At 38.5% G+C, this 22,170-nt stretch overlaps 1 protein-coding gene across 6 annotated transcripts in view; it reads right to left on the bottom strand.

Moving 5' to 3' along the window:
- UBTF (upstream binding transcription factor) overlaps nucleotides 1-22,170 on the bottom strand; it is a 62,743-nt gene that overhangs the window by 13,941 nt on the left and 26,632 nt on the right. For 3 of the 6 annotated variants that reach the window (XM_060781130.2, XM_060781131.2, XM_060781132.2), the window contains exons 5-15: nucleotides 21,427-21,582; nucleotides 20,396-20,460; nucleotides 19,390-19,510; nucleotides 18,134-18,244; nucleotides 17,726-17,859; nucleotides 10,741-10,882; nucleotides 6,721-6,762; nucleotides 5,363-5,476; nucleotides 4,570-4,725; nucleotides 941-1,096; nucleotides 414-524 (exon numbers count right to left, since the gene is read on the bottom strand). In XM_060781130.2, the coding sequence (XP_060637113.2) occupies nucleotides 414-524; nucleotides 941-1,096; nucleotides 4,570-4,725; nucleotides 5,363-5,476; nucleotides 6,721-6,762; nucleotides 10,741-10,882; nucleotides 17,726-17,859; nucleotides 18,134-18,244; nucleotides 19,390-19,510; nucleotides 20,396-20,460; nucleotides 21,427-21,582 (1,308 nt within the window). The remainder of the gene's footprint in view (nucleotides 1-413; nucleotides 525-940; nucleotides 1,097-4,569; nucleotides 4,726-5,362; nucleotides 5,477-6,720; nucleotides 6,763-10,740; nucleotides 10,883-17,725; nucleotides 17,860-18,133; nucleotides 18,245-19,389; nucleotides 19,511-20,395; nucleotides 20,461-21,426; nucleotides 21,583-22,170) is intronic. The other 3 variants (XM_060781134.2, XM_060781133.2, XM_060781135.2) reach the window with 3 other exon arrangements.

The following is a 22,170-nucleotide window of genomic DNA, read 5'->3' as shown; positions in this document are numbered from 1 at the left end:
TCAAATAGCCTGGACTCGTAATCTTATAGCCCATGTAAGTTTAATTGTGGAGTTTGTTTCCTAAAGGCACAAAGTCCATCTGAACAAATTTTTCAGGAATTAAAAAAATGTGCTGAGGATATGAATTCTTTTGCTATAAAATGCAATTTTTTTCAAGTTCTGATTTGGTACTTTTTGATCTGTACATAATATTCCATTTCTATTTTTTACTTGGTACCTTTTGTAAACAAACTCCGCCACTGAATCTCCCTATAGGTAGAAACCTGCTGATCTAAATGAAAGCAAACATTCTCTTTGTATTATTGTGTATTTGTCTGTCTTCACAAAGAAACAGCACAGCACATGCCTGATCTGTTGGAATCATCCTAGAATAAATACATATTCCACATAAAAACAAAAAAGGAAACACTAACATCATATCGTTTCTGATCTTCAGCAGCTTTCTTGATCCACATCAGCTTCTCTTTTTTCTCCATGTTGTTCCATGTGGCCTCCATGGCTTTTAGTGCTTTTCCCCGGTCGTTCTGAAACAAGAGGATGATTGTTACCATGCAGTTGACAGACTCCATGAACTGTGGCACTCACACTAGCACATGCTGGTTTCACTGTGACTAGACCCTGTTTTCATGTACACTATCATTTAAAACACATGTGTCCAACTCAAGGGGCTGAATCCGACCCTTTTTTATGTGGCTCTCCATATACTGGGCTTCAACTCCTGTATTCCTCATCATTAGACATCAAGACTAGAGGTGCTGACATTTGTGATACAACCACTATGTAAAAAAAATTATAGTTGATTCCCTGTATCCACATATTCTCTGTCTATGAGTTCAGTGTCCCTTTGATGGTAACCACAAGGCTTATGTGACCCTCAATGGAAACATGTTTGACATCCTGCCCTAAGCCATCCCTGATTTTCCCCACTGTCCCATTTTACCTTGAAGCGAGCAAGATAATCGCCGATAATACTTTGCTGCCAAATCTCTTCAGCTGTCTTGGGTGTCTCTGGAAGCTTGCCTCGATCTTCTTTGTCAGAACCATGCTTCTTCTCTGTCTGAGCTTTCATGGCAGTCTCACGAGCTTTGTACTTGGCCTAGGTAAGAAGACAGCAAAAATCAACATCAAAAAGGGCACATTAGCAAGGGGTGAAGGGAAACCAATGCAGTTAAGCCTTAGATCTCTGTTCCAGAAAAACCTGGGGTTTCGATAGAAGTTTGCCAAAGTCCCTCAATGAGAAAATCGGGAGTGGTGAATGGTAATAGCTTACAAGAGTGCTGTCCATCCTCCTTGAAATACAAGAATAGCTTGGATTACACTCACTTCATGCAGGATAACCCAGTGAGATCTAACAGATTTAGTCAGCTTCTCCAAGTAACACAAGATTCCTCAAAGTCCTATATGACAGATAGAAGGCATGCTGGAGTGAACTGTTTCCTGTAACTAGATCCATGGTCTGCTTTCTAGGAGTGGCAATCAATATTCTACCTTAACTTCTGACAGCTAAACAGGACGTAACTGGTATATTCTGAAGATGTACCTAGTTTACCTTGATGCAATTATCATAGATTTTGGAAAATGCTGCAGGATGAATAAACAATAAATTCTTGTAATGTGTATTTGAAGCCAGAACTACTTTAATATATATATCTAGATATATATGCACTTAAAATGTATGCAACTGAAACATTTTTTAAAGAAACTGCTCAGCATTATTAGTGATACATTTTGCTGTATAAAGCAGTTTTTCTATAAATCTTTTATGAACCATTTTTGAATTGCCATTAACTTGCCATGGGTATGTCGATGAGGTTCAAAATATAAACATTAAAATTAAATTAAATATTACAATTATTAAAACAAATATTAAAACAAAAAACTGTTAAAACTGTTAGAAACACTTCCTAACTCCATATAACAATACAAATCTTTGGCGTTTTTCAATGATTTGTTCAAAAGCCCAATATTTAAAGTAGCAGTCAAATGGAGGGAAACTGACAATTCAATCTGAGATCTATTTTCTATTAACATACCTGTTTATAAAGACCCGTAAACCATGATGGAATGTATTATATAATGTATTCATTTAAACATCAATCATTTGAACACTGATCTTAATTTAGCAAAAAACTTTATACACATTCATCAATGAGCATATTTCTGTAATTAAATTCTCTCTCATTAAAACTAAAAGCTAGGAATATAGTGACAACGAGCAAAGGGCCAACCCATACAGAAACAGTGATGAGAGGGCATTTAAACTCTGGTAAGCTGTTGTATGGAATTGAATTGTTGTTTGCTGCCCCCAAAACTGTGTCATTCACTCCTGGAGTAGATGCACATAAAATCAATTGTGTTTTCCAGGTTTGAAAGGAACATTGTCAAATTGGAAACGATTACATCTGACATTACTCTTTTTGCTTTTGTCTAGCCTCATGCCATTAAGTCCTGCCAACTGCTAGAAGCTGGAGATGCCAAGACTCTTTTTAAGTTGGAATTTTAGTCCGTGAACTGATGAAGAGCTGTAGAACCTACCCTCTAAGGCAGACCTGCACAACATACGGTCCATGGGTCACATGTGCCCCCACACCAAGGATTTCAGGCAGCCTGTGACAGCAGCCAGGCAGAGCGCACCCTGGGCGACAACAACGCAGCCACTGGCACCCGAGGAAGCTGTGGCCTAGACATTGGCCCTTTCTCCTCAGGACGAGACCAAAAGGAGGAGACAGATCCTGATGCCTGGAGCTCCCTGCCTACTCCTCCTCATCTTCTGTGCCCGCAACTGAGGCTCCTTTCTGGATGCCCTCCATAGTTGTGCTCTGTTCCTTCTGCTGATACCATTCTCAGAGGCTCCGATGTGCTTTTGGGTGGACAGGTGATGATGGGGCTAGCTAGTTGGTTAGTTGTTTCTCCTCAGCCTGGGAGCTCGCGCTCCTTTGGGTGACACATGGGATCAGTGCAGGCACACTCTACGAGAACGAGTACACTGAGCGGCAATACACACAAGTAAGAGAGACAGGGAGCAAGATTTGCAAATTGTTACGCTAAGTCCTTACAGGATCATATGAGCGTGTGTAAAGAAAAGCCTTATTGTGTGTAATTATCTTGTTCAGCTGGCTAAGTAGGTTAACCAGCACTCTTGTACCACACCCAAGGGGCTATAACTGTTTGAGTTGTTTCTGGTGGATGCTGGACTTCTGGTGGGCTGCTGCTGGAGTTCTGTTTCACCAGCATGGAGTTCCAGCAGGAGATGCTGATGGAGAAATGCTGAAGGAGAGATCCTGAAAGAGAGCTTCTGGAGAGCCTTTTCTCTGAGGAGACCTATGGACAAAGGCTTGGCTCTGGGGAGCAGTTTGAAGAAGCTACTCTGAGGACATAGCTATTTACTTCAGGTTTATTTTGATCTCTCATTTGCTGTAAAGATGAAGATGCTTTATTTTATGTTTCTTACAAAGACTGTGTAAATATATTGCACTGCTGATTTTTGTATGCAACATTATTGCCAGTTTTGTTTCATCTCTGCAAAGTAAAGAGAGTAAAGATTTTTCTCTTCACTTTTACTATTGGTCTGAGAGTATTTTGCATTTGGGTTTTGGGCGCTGGGACGTTGTGTTAAAACACGGGCTGCATAACACAAATTACCTCCTTGAGGGCACGAAGAGTGCAGATGAAGCTCTGCGCTCAAGGATGCAGGAGAGATGCCAAGACCTCCTTGGGCAGGTTCCTCAAGATCAGTGCTACTGCAGGCCCAGTTTTGGACATGCATTCCCAAATAATTTTAGCTTCTTACTATTGTCAAGTTGTGCAAATCTGCTCTAGAAAAAGGGAATGTTTTCTTGGATTGTTGAGTGGCTACTAAGATCATTGACATGCCATGGCATCTCCACCATAGCAAATACTGATTAATAGCTTTCTTGTTTAGCCCACTGAGAGCCTTTGACACATATACCCAAACCTTATCACCTCCACTCAAATGAAACTCCCTTGTCTAACCATCAATCAATCAACTGAATCATGGTTTCCCAAAAGCCATACCACATCTCCATCATCAGGCTTCTAAAACCAAGCCTCAAGACTTCTCCCCTTTGGCTCCATACAATATTCACAGATGTACTGAGGGGTGGCTAGTACATAAGAATACACAATGCAGGCCCTGGTGTGATCCAGTTTCACACCAGGTCGAGGGTGTTGCTGCAGGATGGCTGCCCCCTACCTCTTCTCAAGCTGTGGGGACAGCAAAAAAAAAAAAAAAAAAAAAAAAAAAAGGTAACGCAAGATGGAATGACAGGAGCGCCCAGGCTGTGACAGAATGGCTTGGCACTTTCTAGAAAGAACCAATGGCGTTGAAATGTTCCAGAACCTTATATGTAGGTTTCTAGCAAAATCTGCTTTTTATTTTATTTTTTCTTTTGGAAAAAAGGTGAGGGAGAGGGTCAAGATCCTGGTTTGATCTAAGTCAACAGAAAAAAAATATATCCAGCTGACTTTGAGGTATCCAGGAGTGTATCTTCCCACACACCTCCCACTCAAAAATATGGTAAGGAGAATATGTATTATTGATTAAACAACCTTTTTTTTCTCTGAAAGGTCATTCCACATCCGTGCCAGCAGCCGGGTCAGTTCATTCTCCGACAGTTCAGGTCGCTCTTCCTGCAGCTGCTTGCGTTTCTCCTCCGAGAAGATAAACATAGCAGAAACGGGCCGTTTGGGTTTCTCAGAACCTCCCTGTTAAAGAGCACAAAGGGACTCGTGGTTGTGCAACTCTGAGTTTGTATCTTTCTATCTTTTTGATTTTAAGCGATATGGAAAAGAATGATGACGATGATGATAAGAGGGGGAAAAATGGGGAATTTTATTCTTATTTCACCCGGTAGGTTAATCAACTAACACTTTAGTTGATAAGTCAACGGGAAAAGTATTTCGTTTCCACGAAGATAAAATTGTAATTAGTGCTGCTGCAAATTAAAAGCACATTTCCCTTTTAAAATATTTTGGTTCTGATGCATAATTGTAATGAAAAGATAATGAAAAAAATCAAAAAGGAAAGGATGAGTATTTATGTATAATGACGAGACTGGTAACTTATTATTATTAAACTGTCATTCATGTCACACTTGCTTTTAAAATCCTTATATTGGGGGGCCACACAATTTTATTTTACGTGATTAGTCCATAACTTGCTTTATAAGGTAGATGATTAAATCATTTTAACTAAAATTTCCAAAGCAAACCTAGCAGCCGCTCTGAATGAAGTCTTGAGGCTGGTTTAGAAGCAAGAATCTGGTTAAAGGCAAAAATTCACACAGTCGCACAACAGATGTTGCTTGTTGCCCTGGCCCATGGAGGATTGTATCTCACTCACCTTGCTGGCATCTGGTGAGGGCTTCTTGGAGGCAGGACTGGTGGCAACTTTCTTGTTTACTCCCAGCATCTTTTCCTCTCCCAGAACCCTCTGCTGTTCCTCTTCAGGTAAACTCTACATTTTGGAGGGAATTAAAAAAAAGATGAAATAAAAAAAACAAAAATAGACCAAAACTTCCTAGACGTCTTGACTTTTTTGTTCCGTTTGTTTAGATCACAGGTTTCCAAACTCATCTGTCCTACTCCTCACCACACACTCCTTTTTTAGAAAAGAATTAAGCGAGTGCCCTCCTGGAAATCTCTTCTTTAAGCAAACAAATAAAAAAATGTAGTGACAAATTTGCATGGTTTTATGTATATATATATATATATATTGACCTATATTAAAATCTACCATAATAATGATCACATTACATACAGAAAACTTAAAAATAGCAAAACATAATAATAAAATAATAAAATTGCAAATAATATTAAAAATAATTCTGAATGAGAAGGATGAACCTGGTGCTTCTACAAATGTACTAATATTCAGCTTTTTTTGTCAGCAGCATGAATTAAAAATTTTAAATACTTATTTCACATGCACTATTGACTACTTGTCAAACAATTCAGAAAGAAAATCTAAATTAGACTTAGTATATTATCACTTATTTAAAGTAGTGTATTGTAAACACACAATGCATTCAGGATTTCCTGACAATGCATGACATGCCCATCTGCCAACACTTTTTAGCTAAGATCTGTCAGCAGACATGACTTCTAGATAGTTCCAGAGCCCCCCACTATGGGAAGCACTGGGTTAGATCCTAGTATATTTAAGTATAAACTATTCAACAACATACTGAATACTTAAAGTCAGTAATTTCCTTCTAAATTTGTACCCCTGTATGAACCAGTCACATACATTCAAAAGAAGTGGATCAGCTACGAAATCAGGAAAATCAGCTGAGAAGGCTTATCTATATCTTTGGCTCTTGTGAGCAGACAAGCAGCATTATACTACCTTTTGCCTATAAACTTGAAAAGTTCACAAACTGTGGTTCGTCAGATGGCTGCACCAAACCTATTCCTACACACACACGCACACACGAGACATGTCTTTTCTCACTAACTAATTTCTAATATAGAGGTTCAGTTCAGAGTCCACTTGGCTGAAGGGCCTAGATCTAGTATGAGACAGGGGACTGGGATCCCATCACTGTTAAACAATGTATAGTCTGAAGTTGCATAGTTTAGTTTTATAGATCACATGCTATGCAAAAGAATCTAAAGTCAATGGATCACAATGGACACAATTTTAGTGGGAGACAGTAAAGTGTGTTCATCAGTCTGCGGAAAGCACTAGGTTACACTTACCTCCAGAAAACGCAAAAGTTCAATTTCATAATCTTTCTTCCTCTGTGGGGGCAATGTAGTAGAGAAGACTGTCAGTTCCTGAAGCACATACATTTTTAATGTCCTCTTTTCCCCTCTCAGTGCCTCCAAACTGTTCGACTCAGCAGGATTTGTGGGGACAGATTTCTAGACTTTCTAATAGATATTTAGTATCACGACAAACCAACACAGCTTGAGAAGCCTAAACAAAACTGATTTTTAAATTATTACTATAATTGTAATAATTTTATTCTGAAAACAGAAGTACAATTGACCCTCACACTTGCAGATTTAGCTTATGTATCACTTGGATCGGCAATTCTACTATATTGGAAGGGGAGCAAGTATGTTTTCCTGTTTCCCGATCCAAGTGATACATGAACTAAATCTGCAAGTGTGAGGGCCAACTGTACTTCTGTTTTCAGAATAAAATTATTACAATTATAATAATAATTTAAAAACCAGTTTTAAAGGCCAGATAAAAGAGATTTATGGGCAGTTTTTATCCTGAGACTGAGAAACAGCTCTTAATAACTCAGTGTGAAAGATCTGAAATGTTTGCTTCAGAGAAACTGCTAATCTCTCTTTTGACTTAAGACACCACAGAGGGGAAAACTGGATACCAGGCAGTAATTCCAGTTGCCAGGTTCCATGAATGAACAAACCGTTACTTCCTTTGTGGCTAAGGGAACTAATGGCTCTCAGAGCTCATCAAAATGTGCAAACTCAACATGGCAGATTTTAATAAACCAAGACAGGTTGTATCAGCAGTATATTATGATGGTCCACATTCTTCCAAGAAGTCTGCTAGCATTTTCAGATTGTGAAAACTTGAAGATGTCAATGACTGCCTAGTGGGATGGAAACATTTCTTTATCATTCTGGGTGAAAGCATAAAGAATCTGTAGTGGCCTCTGAACTCTGGGAAATTGTGGACAAAGCTTTTTTATTCAGATCTGTTCCATAAGGTTTTCCAATTCAATATTGTAAATGTCAATCACTGCAATAATTATTGGGAGCTCAGAGTTAAAGACGTAACCTTGTTGGTTATCCCGGAGACTTTCACATTTATCTAAAGTTGCATTCTTCCAGCTTGACTTGCTGACGGGGAAATGAAAGATTTGGATTTGTGCTGGTTCCCATTGAGAGGAATGCCTTGAAAAGAAAGCTGTGGGGACTACAGATCCATCATGCTTTTGTGGTGCTGTACAGGAATTTATCTTTCATTCCATGTGACTCAATGCCTAAAGCAGACAGAGGCAACTTGCGCTGGATTATTCTAAAGAGCCACCACAGGTTACAACCCACAAAACTGAAAACAAAAAGTACAGTTGGCCCTCCACATCTGCAGATTTAATTTTTGTATATATTAGTATTTTCCTAAGTGATTTCATACATTTTTATGGTTTTGATATGTACGGTGTAGACCAGGCATGGGCAAACTTGGGCCCTCCAGATGTTCTGGACTTCCTCCTACAATTCCTAACAGCCTCAGACCCTTTCCTTTTCCCCCTCAGTCACTTAAGCGAAAGAAAAGGGTCTGAGGCTGTTAGGAATTGTGGGAGTTGAAGTCCAAAACACCTGAAGGGCCCAAGTTTGGCAATGCATGGTGCAGACCAGGGGTCCTCAAACTTTTTAAACAGAGGGCCAGGTCACAGTTCCTCAAATTGTTGAAGGGCCAGATTATATATATATATATAAAAAAGAATAAATTCCTATGCACACTGCACATATCTTATTTGTAGTACAAAAACACTTTAAAACAATACAATACTTAAAACGAAGAACAATTTTATCAAATATAAACTTATTAGTATTTCAATGAGAAGTGTGGGCCTGCTTTTGGTTGATGAGATAGGATTGTTGTTGTTGTTGTGTGCTTTCAAGTAGTTTCAGACTTAGATTGACCCTGAGCAAGGGCTGAGTAAATGACGTTGGAGGGCCGTATCCAGTCCCTGCGCCTTAGTTTGAGGACCCCTGGTTTAGACTATGGATTAGATAGCTTGTATGTGTAGCTTCCTGTATATAATATATCATACCAACCCTGGGGTTCAGCTCTTAGATGTTTATAAAAACCAATTTCTGAATCGATTTACAAATCTGGCAAGGAAGCAGCACAGCATGTATAATACGAGAGGAAATCGAGCTTGGCTTCCTGTTGTTTCTACTTAAGCGTGCTGTGAGTGGCCTAAAATGGCTGCCGGCTTTCAAACAGTGCCACAAGGCCCAGTGACTGGATTATCAGCCTTGCCGTTATCATATTCCTTAAAGGAAGCCTACTTCTGAGTATCTGAAGTCTAGCTACCTCTTTCCTTATCCATTGTATTAGTGTATTTTCTCACTCCCACAACCTACATGGGATTTCTTGTTCATTTATAGGCCAAGCTTTTTTTTTGGCCTGCTTGAATTTCACTAAGGAAGGCAATGAGAGAAATTATACAGTTTCTCGTATCTCCACTACCTAGGATAGAGGAAAAATCCCCTCTTTTAAGAAGACCTGAGTTCAATAGGGGGGAAACCCTATTTTGTCATGGAGCCTGGTAGGAATGCAACAGGACTGTTGTCTGTGAAGGCCAGAGAAAGAATAATCCAGAGCAAGGCAGCCTTCTCCATGGAGGAGGGACATTTTACACTCACAATTTCTGTTGTTTCACTCCCCATTCCGTATATGCCTTCAAAATGCATGAGAATTTGACCATCCCAAATCAAAAAAGACATCAAAGTTTGAGGAAGGGTGGCAGACCTGCTGCCCTTTGCCAACATTACTGGAAAGTAACCATCATTATTTTCTAACACAGTTGTGAAAACAAAACACAGATATTTTAACTGGGATTCTTTGCAAAGTTCAGAAAAATTATGTCTTTTGACTTCTAGAAAACCCAACTAAGTGTTAACTATAGCTCAACTGGGTTTGGGGATATTGGGAACTATCAGGCCTCGTCTACACTACCATATAATCTAGTTTCCAAATCCAGATTATCTGCTTTGAGTTGGACAATATGTTGGACAAAAGTGTGGGTTTATATAATCCCATTCAAAGCAGATAATCTGGATTCAGAAACTGGATTATATGGCAGTGTAGACCCAGCCACAGCCAGAACCAAGTAGAAAGAAGAAGGAAGAAAGAAAATTCTTTATTATGGTCATAGACCAGCATAAGGAGATTGGGGTACATGCTCATAAAAACATAATACATTGCAATCACTACAGTCTAGGCTAATATCTAAAATACAGAAATGTATTAAAAAGTTAAAACATTTAATAATTAGGTTAGGTAAAAGTTTTCCCCTGACATTAAGTCCAGTCGTGTCTGACTCTAAGGGTTGGTGCTCATCTCCATTTCTAAGCTGAAGAGCCCGTGTTGTCCATAGACACCTCCAAGGTCATGTGGCCAGCATGACTGCATGGAGAGCCATTACCTTCCCGCTGGAGCAGTACCTACTCACATTTGTATGTTTTTGAAAAGTTAGGTTGGCAGAAGCTGGGGCTAACAGCAGGAGCTCACCCCGCTCCCTGGATTCAAAGTGTCAACTTTTCAGTTTAACCCACGACACTACTGGGGGCTTTCATATCAATTAGAAATTATAATTAAAATAATGCAGAAGGAAATGAGGAGGGAAGAGAATTTGGAGGGTGCGGTAGGAACATTCAGGGCATATGAGGGATCCAGCTACAGTCAGAAGCCAAGAAATGTTTCTAAACTCTGCTAGACTGACAAATTCAAAAGACATATTTTCCCCCCAACTTGTTTGTTTTCTTTTGCTGCTTTATAGAGTTAATCTGCACCATTTTATACTTCAGAGACATTGATGATAGCACCGTGTTTGCATCCTAAAAAATCCCAAAATCATATTCCCATACGGCATTCTAGTACTGAATTAAATCTATTCTTTTATCTGTGCCAAGAGCATGCAATTACAGCTGAATCCGGTCTTAAGAGTTAAAACATCCCCACAATTCATTGTATACAGTCACCTTCCTGCCATATAAGGCTAAGCTCACCTGATCACACTTCTTGTGGTAGGCATCTTTCTCCTTTTGGGAAAGCAGCTTCCACTGCTGACTGCAGAGCACCATCCGTTCTGTGCTCGGGACATCTTTCATGTTTGCCATCAGCTCAGCACAGTACAGCGAGTAACTATTCCTGAAATAATAATTTCCTTTATATGGCACCATCCTCTGAATTCAAGGATCGACACGATTTACATAAATAAAATCAACAATCAGACATCATTGGCAGTTGAAGCAGTTATCACTCCCAGGTCCAATTCGCACAGTCAATAACGGGGATCAACATCAATCACAAATATTTGGGTTCAGAGTACAGATTATAAATGCAAGCATTTTAAGTGCTCCCGCAATCAGAGAGCCACACTAGCAACCTCAAACCAGTTAATAATCATAGCCCTTGCCCAGGTTGCTGCTAAATTTTTGTGTGTGTTGGTGACAACCTCCCAGACGTATGCTTTTGCTTTTTAATTATATGCACTGGAAATATGTTCCTTGTTTTTAATTCAAATCATGCATATGAGAGCAAACACCCAAGGCAATACCATGTTTTCTGGCATATAAGACTACTTTTTAACCCAAGAAAATCTTCTCAAAAGTCAGGGGTCGCCTTATACACCGGGAGTAGACTTATATGCTGGGAGTAGTCATACACTAGTAGTCGTCTTATACGCCGGCAGTAGTCTTATAGAGCAGGTGCTGAAATTTCCAATCCGCATTGGAGAATCTGTGGTTGCTGCATATGGTGGGGGGAGCTCAAAAATGGCAGTGGCCATGTCCCTGCCATATGCAGTGACTGTATGAAAGCATTAAGGGTGATGCTGTACAAGTACAGTAGAAGAAAATCCATTCATCAGGATTCGTGGACTTAATGCGGTCCCAATGGTGAGGTGAAGGGGTGCCTCACCGGGAAGGTGTAAATGAAGGGCGGAGCAAGCTGCAGGCGTCCGGGGCACCCGGGGTATGGAAAAAAGAGATAAGAGTGGCTCTGTACCTAGAAAAACACAACTCTTTTACCTGTCTAGCCTGCCCTTGTATCCTATTACCATACCTCCTCCTCTGCCTCTCAGATCTCGCTCCTGAAGACTGAAGTGAAGCAGTGCAGGTGCGCATGTGTGAGATGTGAGAGGTAGAGAAGGAGGTACAGTAATAGGAAAATTACCATATTGAAATCAAATCTGATGCTTTTAAAAATTTTATTTGGTGAGCGTTGGAAGAGGGGTAGTCTTATACGGCGAGTATATCCCACACTCTATATTTTAACTGGAAAAGTTGGGGGTCATCTTATACGCACAGTCGTCTTATATGACAGAATATACAGTAATTCCCATATGCCTCGAGTTATAGTGAAATGTGTGTTTTTCTACAGTTTGCCAAATTTAGAGGCAGAATACTGCTTTAGTGCCCACCTCTGCTGCATAAATGAACCTTGCACCTTAATAAGGAAGGGGCCCTTGCATCTCATTCTTGAGTTTCCCTAGGTTTAGAGCTTTAAAGCCTCTATCAAGCTGATAGATCATATATACTCATGTATGAGTAAATCTCATGTATAAGTCAAGGGCATAATTTTGGGGCCAAAATTATGGATTCTAACAAAACCCATGGATAAGATGAGGGCTATTCCACAGAGAAGGGAAAGCTCCAGTGTTGTCTTAAGGGACAACTTCTTCTTCTGATGATGATGATAATTAAGGCAGTGGTTCTCAACCTGTGGGTTCCCCAGGTGTTTTGGCCTACAACCCCCAGAAATCCCAGCCAGTTTACCAACTTAGAGAGGTTGGTTCTTTTGTGGATAACAGCTATGAAACACTAGTCTATGGTTAAGTCGATCTGGATTTTTTAGGGTTGATTGTGTACAGTATGTGAGAACAATGACTTGGCCCCTTGTCTATGGAACTCCCTCTCCAGTGAAATTAGATTAGTCCCCTCCTTCCTGACCTTCATGAAAAAACTAAAAACATGGCTTAGGGACCAAATTTTTGGTCAGTAAATTGTAGTAGTGCAATAAGAGATTACACAATAACATAATGACGACTTGGATCAGTGCTGGAATATGACTGGGATTGTGTGATTTTAATTGATCTTTTAATGTTTATGTTTTAATTAGTTTGGATTTTAATCATTTGCTTATTTATATGTTTATGTATATGTGACACTGAACTGTTGCCTTTGTAAGGTTGCTCTGCCTCCCCTTTGGGGTGAGAAGAGTGGGGTACAAGTGTGGTAAATAGATTACAAATTAATCCCACACTGCTTCACGTTTTCAATTGTTCAAATTGACATTAATATATGGTACCCTGGGGTGAGACATATAATACATATAATACTAAAAAGGGAGGAAGAAGGGGAGGTTCAAATATTTATAACCTATTGAGAGATTAAGAGAGTTTTGTTCACTAAATAGAAGCCACATCAACAGGCTAAGTCAAAATATGCAATTCAAAATCTGATAGAAATCCCATATCAATGGTCAATTGAGATAATCTGATATTTATAAATGGTTGAAATACTAAATAGGCACTCTTTATTTTACTTTTACTGTTCTTTAAATGGAGGGACAGGGCTCTTCTAGTGTAAAAAACTTTCTTATTTGACTAGGCAAGTAACTTTTCCAACCTTAACAGCATAACACCATTTAAAAATATTTCCCCATTTGTTTTTATGGTTGGAAGGGCAGTTAACAAAGCCTCTGACAAAGAAATTTCTTTTTGCAAAGCCTCTTTTTCTTTCTACAAAGCCCCTATCTGCCTGGTTTTCTGTCTCTCTATCAGATTCTATCTGGAAGTATTCCCCAGATACTTCCAGGGAGGGACAAAAAAAGGTTTGGAAAGCTAGATCAGAGAAATTCTATAATTCTCCTTCCAAGATCCGTGTCCCTCTCGCTCCAATGGGAATTGTAATATTCTGCCATTGAGGTTTTTTTTACATTGTAATTTGGAAAGGGGAAGAAATAACTAAGGGTTATTCTGCTCTACCATTTCTTTATACAAGTTACAGGAATCTTACATATGACTTGTGGAGCTAAACATAAAATAGTGAGGACTATCATGGTGGTAGGACTGTTAATGGATTACAAAATCCTAGCTAGGGTACAGGGATAATTTTTCCATCCCTCTTAGCAGCAAGCATTAGAAATAGGTGATGGCTGATTAAAAAAAATCTTACAGTCAATGCTTTGAAACAGTAGAGTTCAGTACTAACTTGTTAGCATTTAATAAATGAATTACAATGTATTAAAATAATAACGAATAATAGTAACAGATTAAAATAATTAAATTGAAGCCATTCCAGAAAGTATACATGAATGCAAAACCTAATATAAAATGCATTCATTCATATGTATTTTTTCAAGAAAATGTGTTTTAAAATATTAAGAAGTCTTAGTATCATTGTTTGTTAATGATAAAAGAGAACTGATTCCTTGAAATAATTAGAAAGAAAGAATAATAACAATAACAATTAAATTGGAAGCCATTCCAGAAAGCATACATGAATGCAAACTCTAATATAAAATGTATTCATTTATACATATTTTTTTCAAGAAAATGTGTTTTTAAAATATCAAGAAATCTTAATATCATTGTTTGTTAATGATAAAAGAGGACTGTTTCCTTGAAATAATTAGAAAGAAAGAATAATAACAATAACAATAATTAAATTGGAAGCCATTCTAGAAAGTATACATGAATGCAAACCTAATATAAAATGCATTCATTCATTCATATTTTTTCAAGAAAATGCGTTTTAAAATATCAACAAATCTTAGTATCATTATTTGTTAATGATAAAAGGAGACCGATTCCTTGAAATAATTAGAAAGAAAGAAAGAAAAATGGTCTTAACTATTGGTCCATTGTAATTCATAAAATAATTTCACAATGGTCTTCAAATTTGTGAATGTTTCAGTCTTAGTAGAATCATTGTATATGCATTTGTTATATCTTTCCTGCCACTTTGCGTCCAGAATGGCGAATTGTATCGTTTGATGTATCAATAAAAATGTTAAATAATTAAATTGATGTATTTGATATCTTGTTAAAGTATTTTATACTGAGATTAAAAATGGCTTACAGTGTTACGACACATGGTAATAGCAACTGATAAGTTGAAAAATGTAAGAAAAATTTTAGCAAAATAAAATCAACTCAGCAAGAATTATGCTTGCAGTCATATAAAGAAGAGTGCCGAGAAGAAGATTGAGAACATGAAAGGAAGGGAAGTTTTTATGTATAAGTGGATGGATGCAGCATGTCTGAATCAGAGAAAAAATATATAATGTTAACGTTTCCCACTCTAACAATGCCTCTATCCTGTGCTTTTCAAGAATTAGAAAAAGCGAAATAATGTGACATAGTGATGATCACAAGAGGAGAGGGCTGCATAGCCCTGGTTTCAGCTGCCATAATCAACATCGATAATAATAAGTAATATAAAAAGACAATACTTCTGTAGGGAAAACATAATACACCCAAGTGTCATCAACCACCATGTTACAGAATACATTCTTTCACAGAGGGAAGCATGTTCTAAAATGGCATCTCCAATGAAAGCCGTTCATCTGAATAGTTGCTTTTAAAAAAGCATAGAAAACAAATGCCAAATTAAACTTTATATCCCAACAACCTGCAAGCTTTCTTCTCAAACCTGTGATGATTTTTTCTTTCTAAGTAATGAACTTCATATTGTTTATTACAAAATCTGTGGTTTCTGCATTTGTTGTTCTCTGCTTCCAAGGTGGCAAAAACTAAGATATGTGTGTTTACACGGCAAAGGGCTTAAGTAATTTGCAATTCTATTTTTAGTACAAATCAGGTTCATAATTTTACTCATATAAACTAAAACTTTTTTTAAAAAAATCCATAAAATTATCATAATAATATTTATTGATACCTTGGATTAATTCTCCCTAATGAGACTCATAAATATCCCAATTAACATAATTTCAACCAAAGCTGTACTGCTTCATGCAATAAAAGTAGCAGCGCAAGTTTGTGTCTGAGATGGAAGTAAGTATTACATACATTCAATTTCCTTCCAAACGTCTTGGCCTTTTTTCCATTACCCCCCCCCCCCAAATCTTCTGTTTTCCCTGTAATGTTTTTATATTTCTAGAAATTTATGTCTGTATATCTGAATACCAGTATTGTTGTCACAATCAATCCTTTACCGAGAAAACCTTACAAGGATGAAGAAGCAGAAACAGACCCCCCACTTTAAACAAGATCTACCACGGAGGGTAAAGGGAATGTCTTTGCCTTCCGTATTCAAACTGAAGTCATGGTCTTTTCACACACACACAACATTCCTAATCAAGTTATTCGTTCTCCATTTCAGCAGCTTAGTTTAGAAGGGGAATAAAACCTTTGGTTCATCCTGTTGTGAAAGGAGCTCCCCTTGGCACAATGTGCTGGCAGGGCTGCTGACCAAAAGGTTAGTGGTTTGAATCTGTGGAGTGGGTTGAGCTCCCTCTGTCAGCTCCAGCTCCCCATGCACGGACATTAGAGAAACCTCCCACAAGGATGGTAAAACATCAAACATCCGGGCGTCCTCTGGGCAACATACTTGCAGATGGTGAATTCTCTCACACTAGAAGCGACTTGCAATTTCTCAAGTCGCTCCTAACATGAGAAAGAATTCTGTTGTGAAAACAACTGGTAGTCAAAAAACATACACCTTTAGCTCTGTCTGGCACTTTTCGTTCTTTTACAGCCCTCTTGCACCACACAAGGCAGTTGCTTTAGTGACAACTTCATAGTCAGCAGATGGGACTATGGTAAAAAAGGGAATACCCAATCTGGGCTACCAACCATGGAAAATGAACACATCTATACTGTCGTCCCTCCACGTTTGCAATTTTCACTTTTGCAGATTTGATTTAAAAGGTTCTTTATGAATCTCTAGGCTCTCCAATGTGACTATATGATCAACTTCCTTCAATCATGCAAGAGGACCTAGAGATTTCTAAACACCACCTCTATAGGGATTTCTAGATCCTCAAATGTGATTCCTCGCTCCACTTCCAACAGTGGTTGCCCAGAGTTGTGCTGTAGAAAAAATAGCAATTTCTTTATTGATCCCCCCCACATTTCACAAGTATCCTGTGCCCCTAAAGTTCAGCAAATGAGAAGGGATGATTTTAGTAGATCAAATAGATGGAAAAAGATTGTGGATAATTGTTTGTTTCCTTCTAGTCTCTCGGTCAACTAGACAGGCTAATAATAGGACACCAAGTTTCAAACTTTTACCAGGAAATTATCTAAAACACTACTTCTTAAACTGTGAGCCCTGGTTCCAAATGGGGTCATCTATTGCAGGAAACTCTTGGGATCCCAAAAAATTAGCAACAATAAAAGTTTTCTGAACGTCACCTAGCATTCACCTTTTGTGCTTCAGCCATACTTCATAAAAGAGTTGCCTGATTGCCTTTTTAGCAAGCCTTATGAACCCTGATTTGTTATCCATAAATGTTTGATTTTTATACCTATTTTATATACCTATATCCTTGGGTCACATAAACATTTCTTGGGCTGAAAAGGGCAGTGAGTGGGAAAGTTTATGAAGCCCTGATCTAAAACACCAATGGCTATCTTTTCAGTGAAGCGCACATGTGTGTAAAAAGTCACTGTACAATACTGGTGAAGTCTTGTGTGTGTTTTCCCCCCACAATTCTATCAATATCAGAATATGATCTTCCTAATTTTATTCTCATTATTGCCTTGTGAGGCACATTCAGATCAGTAGAGATTGGCCCAAGGTCACCCAATGAGCTGAAACTGGATCGTTTTCTAAGACCAACACTAAAACCATCTTTCCAAACCAAGTACTGAGAATTGGAAGCAATCACATTTCCATTTGGATTTGTATCTACTACCATAAAATCTCAGTTATATATTTTACATCCAATTACACTGTGTAGAAATACTCCACTGCCAAAGAGAAAAAACCCCAAAGATTCTTTCATGCATTGCCGGCAACTCACGGAGGGGGCTTGGTGGGTCGACCATCAAACTTGTCTTTCAACTGCCTCTCGGCTTTAGTCAGGGTAGAACGGGGTGGCGCCCCTTCCTCAATGTTCATCTCTGGATGCTTCTGAATATAATCTCGCATCATTTCCTGCAGAGAGCAAATACAAAGAGTCATTAATACCATGGATGCAGACCACAAGGACAGGGAGAAGCCCTCCCTATGCTCTAGGGTTTTATGTGACCCTGACACTTGCCATAAGAAAGCAGAGAAAGGGGTTGCTTTGCAACTCCCTTCAAGCTCAATTAGAGGGAGTGCCACCCACAAGTCGGCTCTCGGAGCGCGGCTGGGTTTCAACAGCCGCGACAAGGCCGGCTGAGCACAGGGGGGAGAAGATGGATGGGAACTGCTGAATGTTCCCTACCTCATACTCCTTCCGCTGCTCCAGAGCCTTATGAATCCATTTCAGCCTTTTTTTGTCCGAGAGCTGAGACCATTGCTTGCCCAACGAATCCTTCACTTCCTTCGTGGTGGCCTGAAAAACCCAGGTGGGGAGGGGGAAATAAAAAAAATTAGGTAAAAAAGGGGAGAAAATGGGGGGAGGGGCAAAAAGGGAACACTGCCCACCCTAGTGGTATGGCAGTGGCCTAACTAAACTTTTGGAAAAACATATTTTTTTTCAAAAGAGGTTTCTCTATAGTTTTTAAGGGGAACAAAATACTTCAAGGCATATGAAATCTTAAAAGTCCATGCACAAAATGTGCTTGGGCTTATTTGTTCACTGAAGGTGAGAATTAGCTATCTTATACAAAATCTATTATCCTGAATTTGCTTGGTTTTAAACACCATGTTTGAAGCCCTTATGGGCAAGTCTGTAGGATCTCATGACCATACCCTTTTTTTATCCTCACTCACTGGCAAAAAAACTCAGCTATCTAGACAATCTAAAGTACAGAAGCAGAGTTTTCACAATCACAAGAAGTTGCATGCAAGTATTATATATGATCACTAAAAATCACCTTCATACCACATTTAATGTAGTCGAACTATATGCCTTTTAAGATAGTAAACAATACAAGATCGAGACTGCCATACTTTATTGTGTCTTCTAACCCAAGTGACAGGTGCAGTTTTTCTCTGCCTCTATTCTACTGCTGCAACTACTGCATTTCTTCAATTCTAAGACATGCTCTTTTTTTACATAAACATCTCTAAAAATGAGGTGCGTCTTAGAATTGCAGGTGTATCTTATGTATTTTTATTGGTGGTGGTACTGCATCTTACAACTGATAGCATCTTACAATTGAAGAAATTACAGTAATAGCAAGAACTTGAGAAAGTTGGGTTTTTGAAAAAACTACAGTTGTCCCCTGTACACCCAGCTAGCATGGCTAATCTGTGAAGTTATAGTCCAAAATTTCTAAATTCTATTTACTATCATTTCTGTATGACCATTGCCAATATGGTTGATACATTTCATAGCCTAGTTCTTTCAAGTCATTTACCTCCACAATTTTGTTCTTTTCTAATTATCCTGCACCAGGAGAGCACTCTTTTCCTCATCTAGTTATTTTACTATATTTTCCTCTTTCTTCCCCCACTTTCCCGTATTTTTTTTCCTGTACCTGCCTTAGCTAAGCCTCCCAAGCCCTTGTCAACCATCCCTAGAGAACTACTTACATCAGGGTGCATTTTCAGGTATATCTTCTTCTCATGGGTGTACCAGAGCTGCTGGGGAGTCTTGGGCTTCTCTGGGATGTCATTTTTCTTGGCATTCTGTATGAGGTCAGGGTGGTCTTCCCTTCACAAAACAAGAGAAAGAAAGGAGGTGAAAATGTTAAAATTTGGGAAATATAGGAATGACATTAAGTCAAAGAAGGATACAAACAAACTCACTATTGTATTGTCGAAGGCTTTGATGGCTGGAATCACTGGGTTGTTGTAGGATTTTTCGGGCTATATGGCCATGTTCTAGAGGCATCTAGAGGAATGCCTCTAGAACATGGCCATATAGCCCGAAAAAAACCTACAACCCAAACTCACTATTCTAATGATTTCTTTCTTGATGTTAAAAGTAATGCCCAGCTTGCACACTGCTCAGACTGGATTCCATCTATTATGACTTGTCTCCTTTGCTCAAAACCTTAAAAGATCAACACATTCCATGCCAATCTTCCAAGGTTAAGAAAGGGTAGAGCAGGCAACAGTTCTTCTTTCCTCTTTAGTCCAAGTCTGAACCTTATTTTTCTTCACCACCTCTCCAATTAAAGAAGCACCACCTCTCCAATAAAAGAAGCTAACATATATGTGGAAGATCACACACAACTCATTCTTAAGAAAAGGGAGAAATGTCTGTACAGGTACTGAGGTAGTTGCATGTAACTACTGTCAAGAGGAAGAACTATCTGAGAGAAATGGGAGAGAATGCTTATAAGAGAACATGTGGCAAATGGAGTGGAAGCCTGGTCACTTTTGATAAATGTCTGTGCTTTGGTCTTTGGAGAAGGATCATCCATGAATAGGAAAACGTCAACTGCGATTAGATAAATTTGCTTTTGTAGTAGAGATCTTTCTCCCTCAGCCATTGCCACAAAAGCAACTTTCTGTACCAAAGTTCACTTAACATTCAGTTTGTGTTTACAACGGAAAACAATAAGACATAAGCTTAAGAGCTGCCCACTTTTACCTAAATCTTGCCAAATTTCGCTCAAAGTCTTGTTTCTCTCGCTGGAAGTCCTGGATATACTTCATCTAGAAGACAGATAAAAAGAAATTATGATTATGGGTAAGAAAGAAGAGGAAAGTTGCATTGGGTTTCCAGAACACGAAATCGTTCATAACCTTAGAATATCAGAAATATCTCTAGTAATATCAGCCATGCTTAATCAAAGAAGCAATAGAAGATTCCAGGATAGTTTCCTCCTTACAAAGAATTGTGCCTTCTCTTGGCTCAATGAGCATAGATCCAAAAACCAAAATATATTTTCATAAACACATATTGTTAAAATAATATATCATGGTTTATAATAAATCACCTTTGTTCCTGCCTCTTGAGTTGGAATATTAAGAGGACCTATCCTGGATCTTCCTCTAATTTCTGTCATTTTTCATGATCATTAAAACTCTGAGAACAAACACTTTGCTGCTTCTAGATATATGAATGTCTATTCAGAGCAGCTTTCATGAACATTCTTCAGTCAGCACACTTAAATTTCTCAATGTGCTCCTTAATAATACAACAATGTTACGATAACGAGAGCCCCAAAGACATTGGCCATGCAAACACACCATCACAATCAATACATGCAAATTTCAGACTCAAAAAACTCATCATTTCCAGCCATTGCCAAACTGCAACAGAAAGATGTGTTCCCTAAACTAGTGGTTCTCACTCTTTGGTCCTCCAGATATTGTGACTTTTAACTCCCAGAATCTGTGACTGCTGGAAAAACTGGCTGGGAATTTTGGGAGATGATGTCCAAAATTCCTGGAAGATCAAAGCTTGAGAACAATTGCTGTAAACTCAGATGGTCTGGACTGTAGGACATTTGTGTTGGTGTAGTAGATATTCCCTTACAGGAGACTGCTACTGAAAACAGAGATATGGGAAAGAACCCACACTATGTTCTTCAAGGAGAAAAGGAGGGGTATTTTTAATTTCTCACAGGGCATCAGCTTGTATCTCACCTTCCACTACTGTAAATGTATGCTGCTCACCTTTTTCTTGTCAGGGAGCTCCTTATACTTTTTGGAAAGTATCTTGGTAAGATCCAGGTTACTCATTTCTGGATGCAGTTTTGCATACTTTGCTCGCTTCTCCATGAAGAAACGGAAGTATGGGGTCAAAGGTTTCTTGGGGAAGTCGGGATGTTTCTAAGCAGAGACAGGAAGAGAAACCAATAAGAAGTATTATTTTGAGGCTGCCCACTTCCCCATCAAAGTTTGTTGCTATTGAAACAACTCAAAGAAGTAAGATTGATGAAGCATTGGGTCCAGATGGTCACCCAGCTGTTTATTGTAAAAGTTTTACGGAAGAATTTTATTTGCCATTACAATGCATTTCAAGTTCCATTTTGAGGAAAGAGAAGATCTCTGAGGTATGGCAAAGTGTGATGATAAACTTAATACCTAAGGAAGGGTCAAGACCTGATGAAGACAAGTAATTATAGACCTATTTCACTACTGAATAATGATTGTCTGATTTTAGCAGAGAGATTAAAGATTTTACATATAGTTCAAAATTGAATTCTAAGGCAAATATGGGGCATTGTTAAATATGTAATAGGTATCTTGAAATATTTGGAAAATCACACCGAAAAACAGTACGTTTTCATATTTTTCAAGGCAAATAAAACTTTTTATTATTTGAATTGATAGGTTTCTTTTTGAAGTTCTACAAATGATGAAATTTGAGAAGTACATAGATAAAAATAGTTTATGATGTGCAAAAAGCATAATTTT

Source organism: Anolis sagrei, chromosome 6 (assembly GCF_037176765.1).
Source record: "Anolis sagrei isolate rAnoSag1 chromosome 6, rAnoSag1.mat, whole genome shotgun sequence".
Lineage (NCBI taxonomy): Eukaryota > Metazoa > Chordata > Lepidosauria > Squamata > Dactyloidae > Anolis > Anolis sagrei.
Note: the sequence above shows the minus strand (reverse complement) of the source record. Positions and strands in the feature narration are given on the sequence as shown.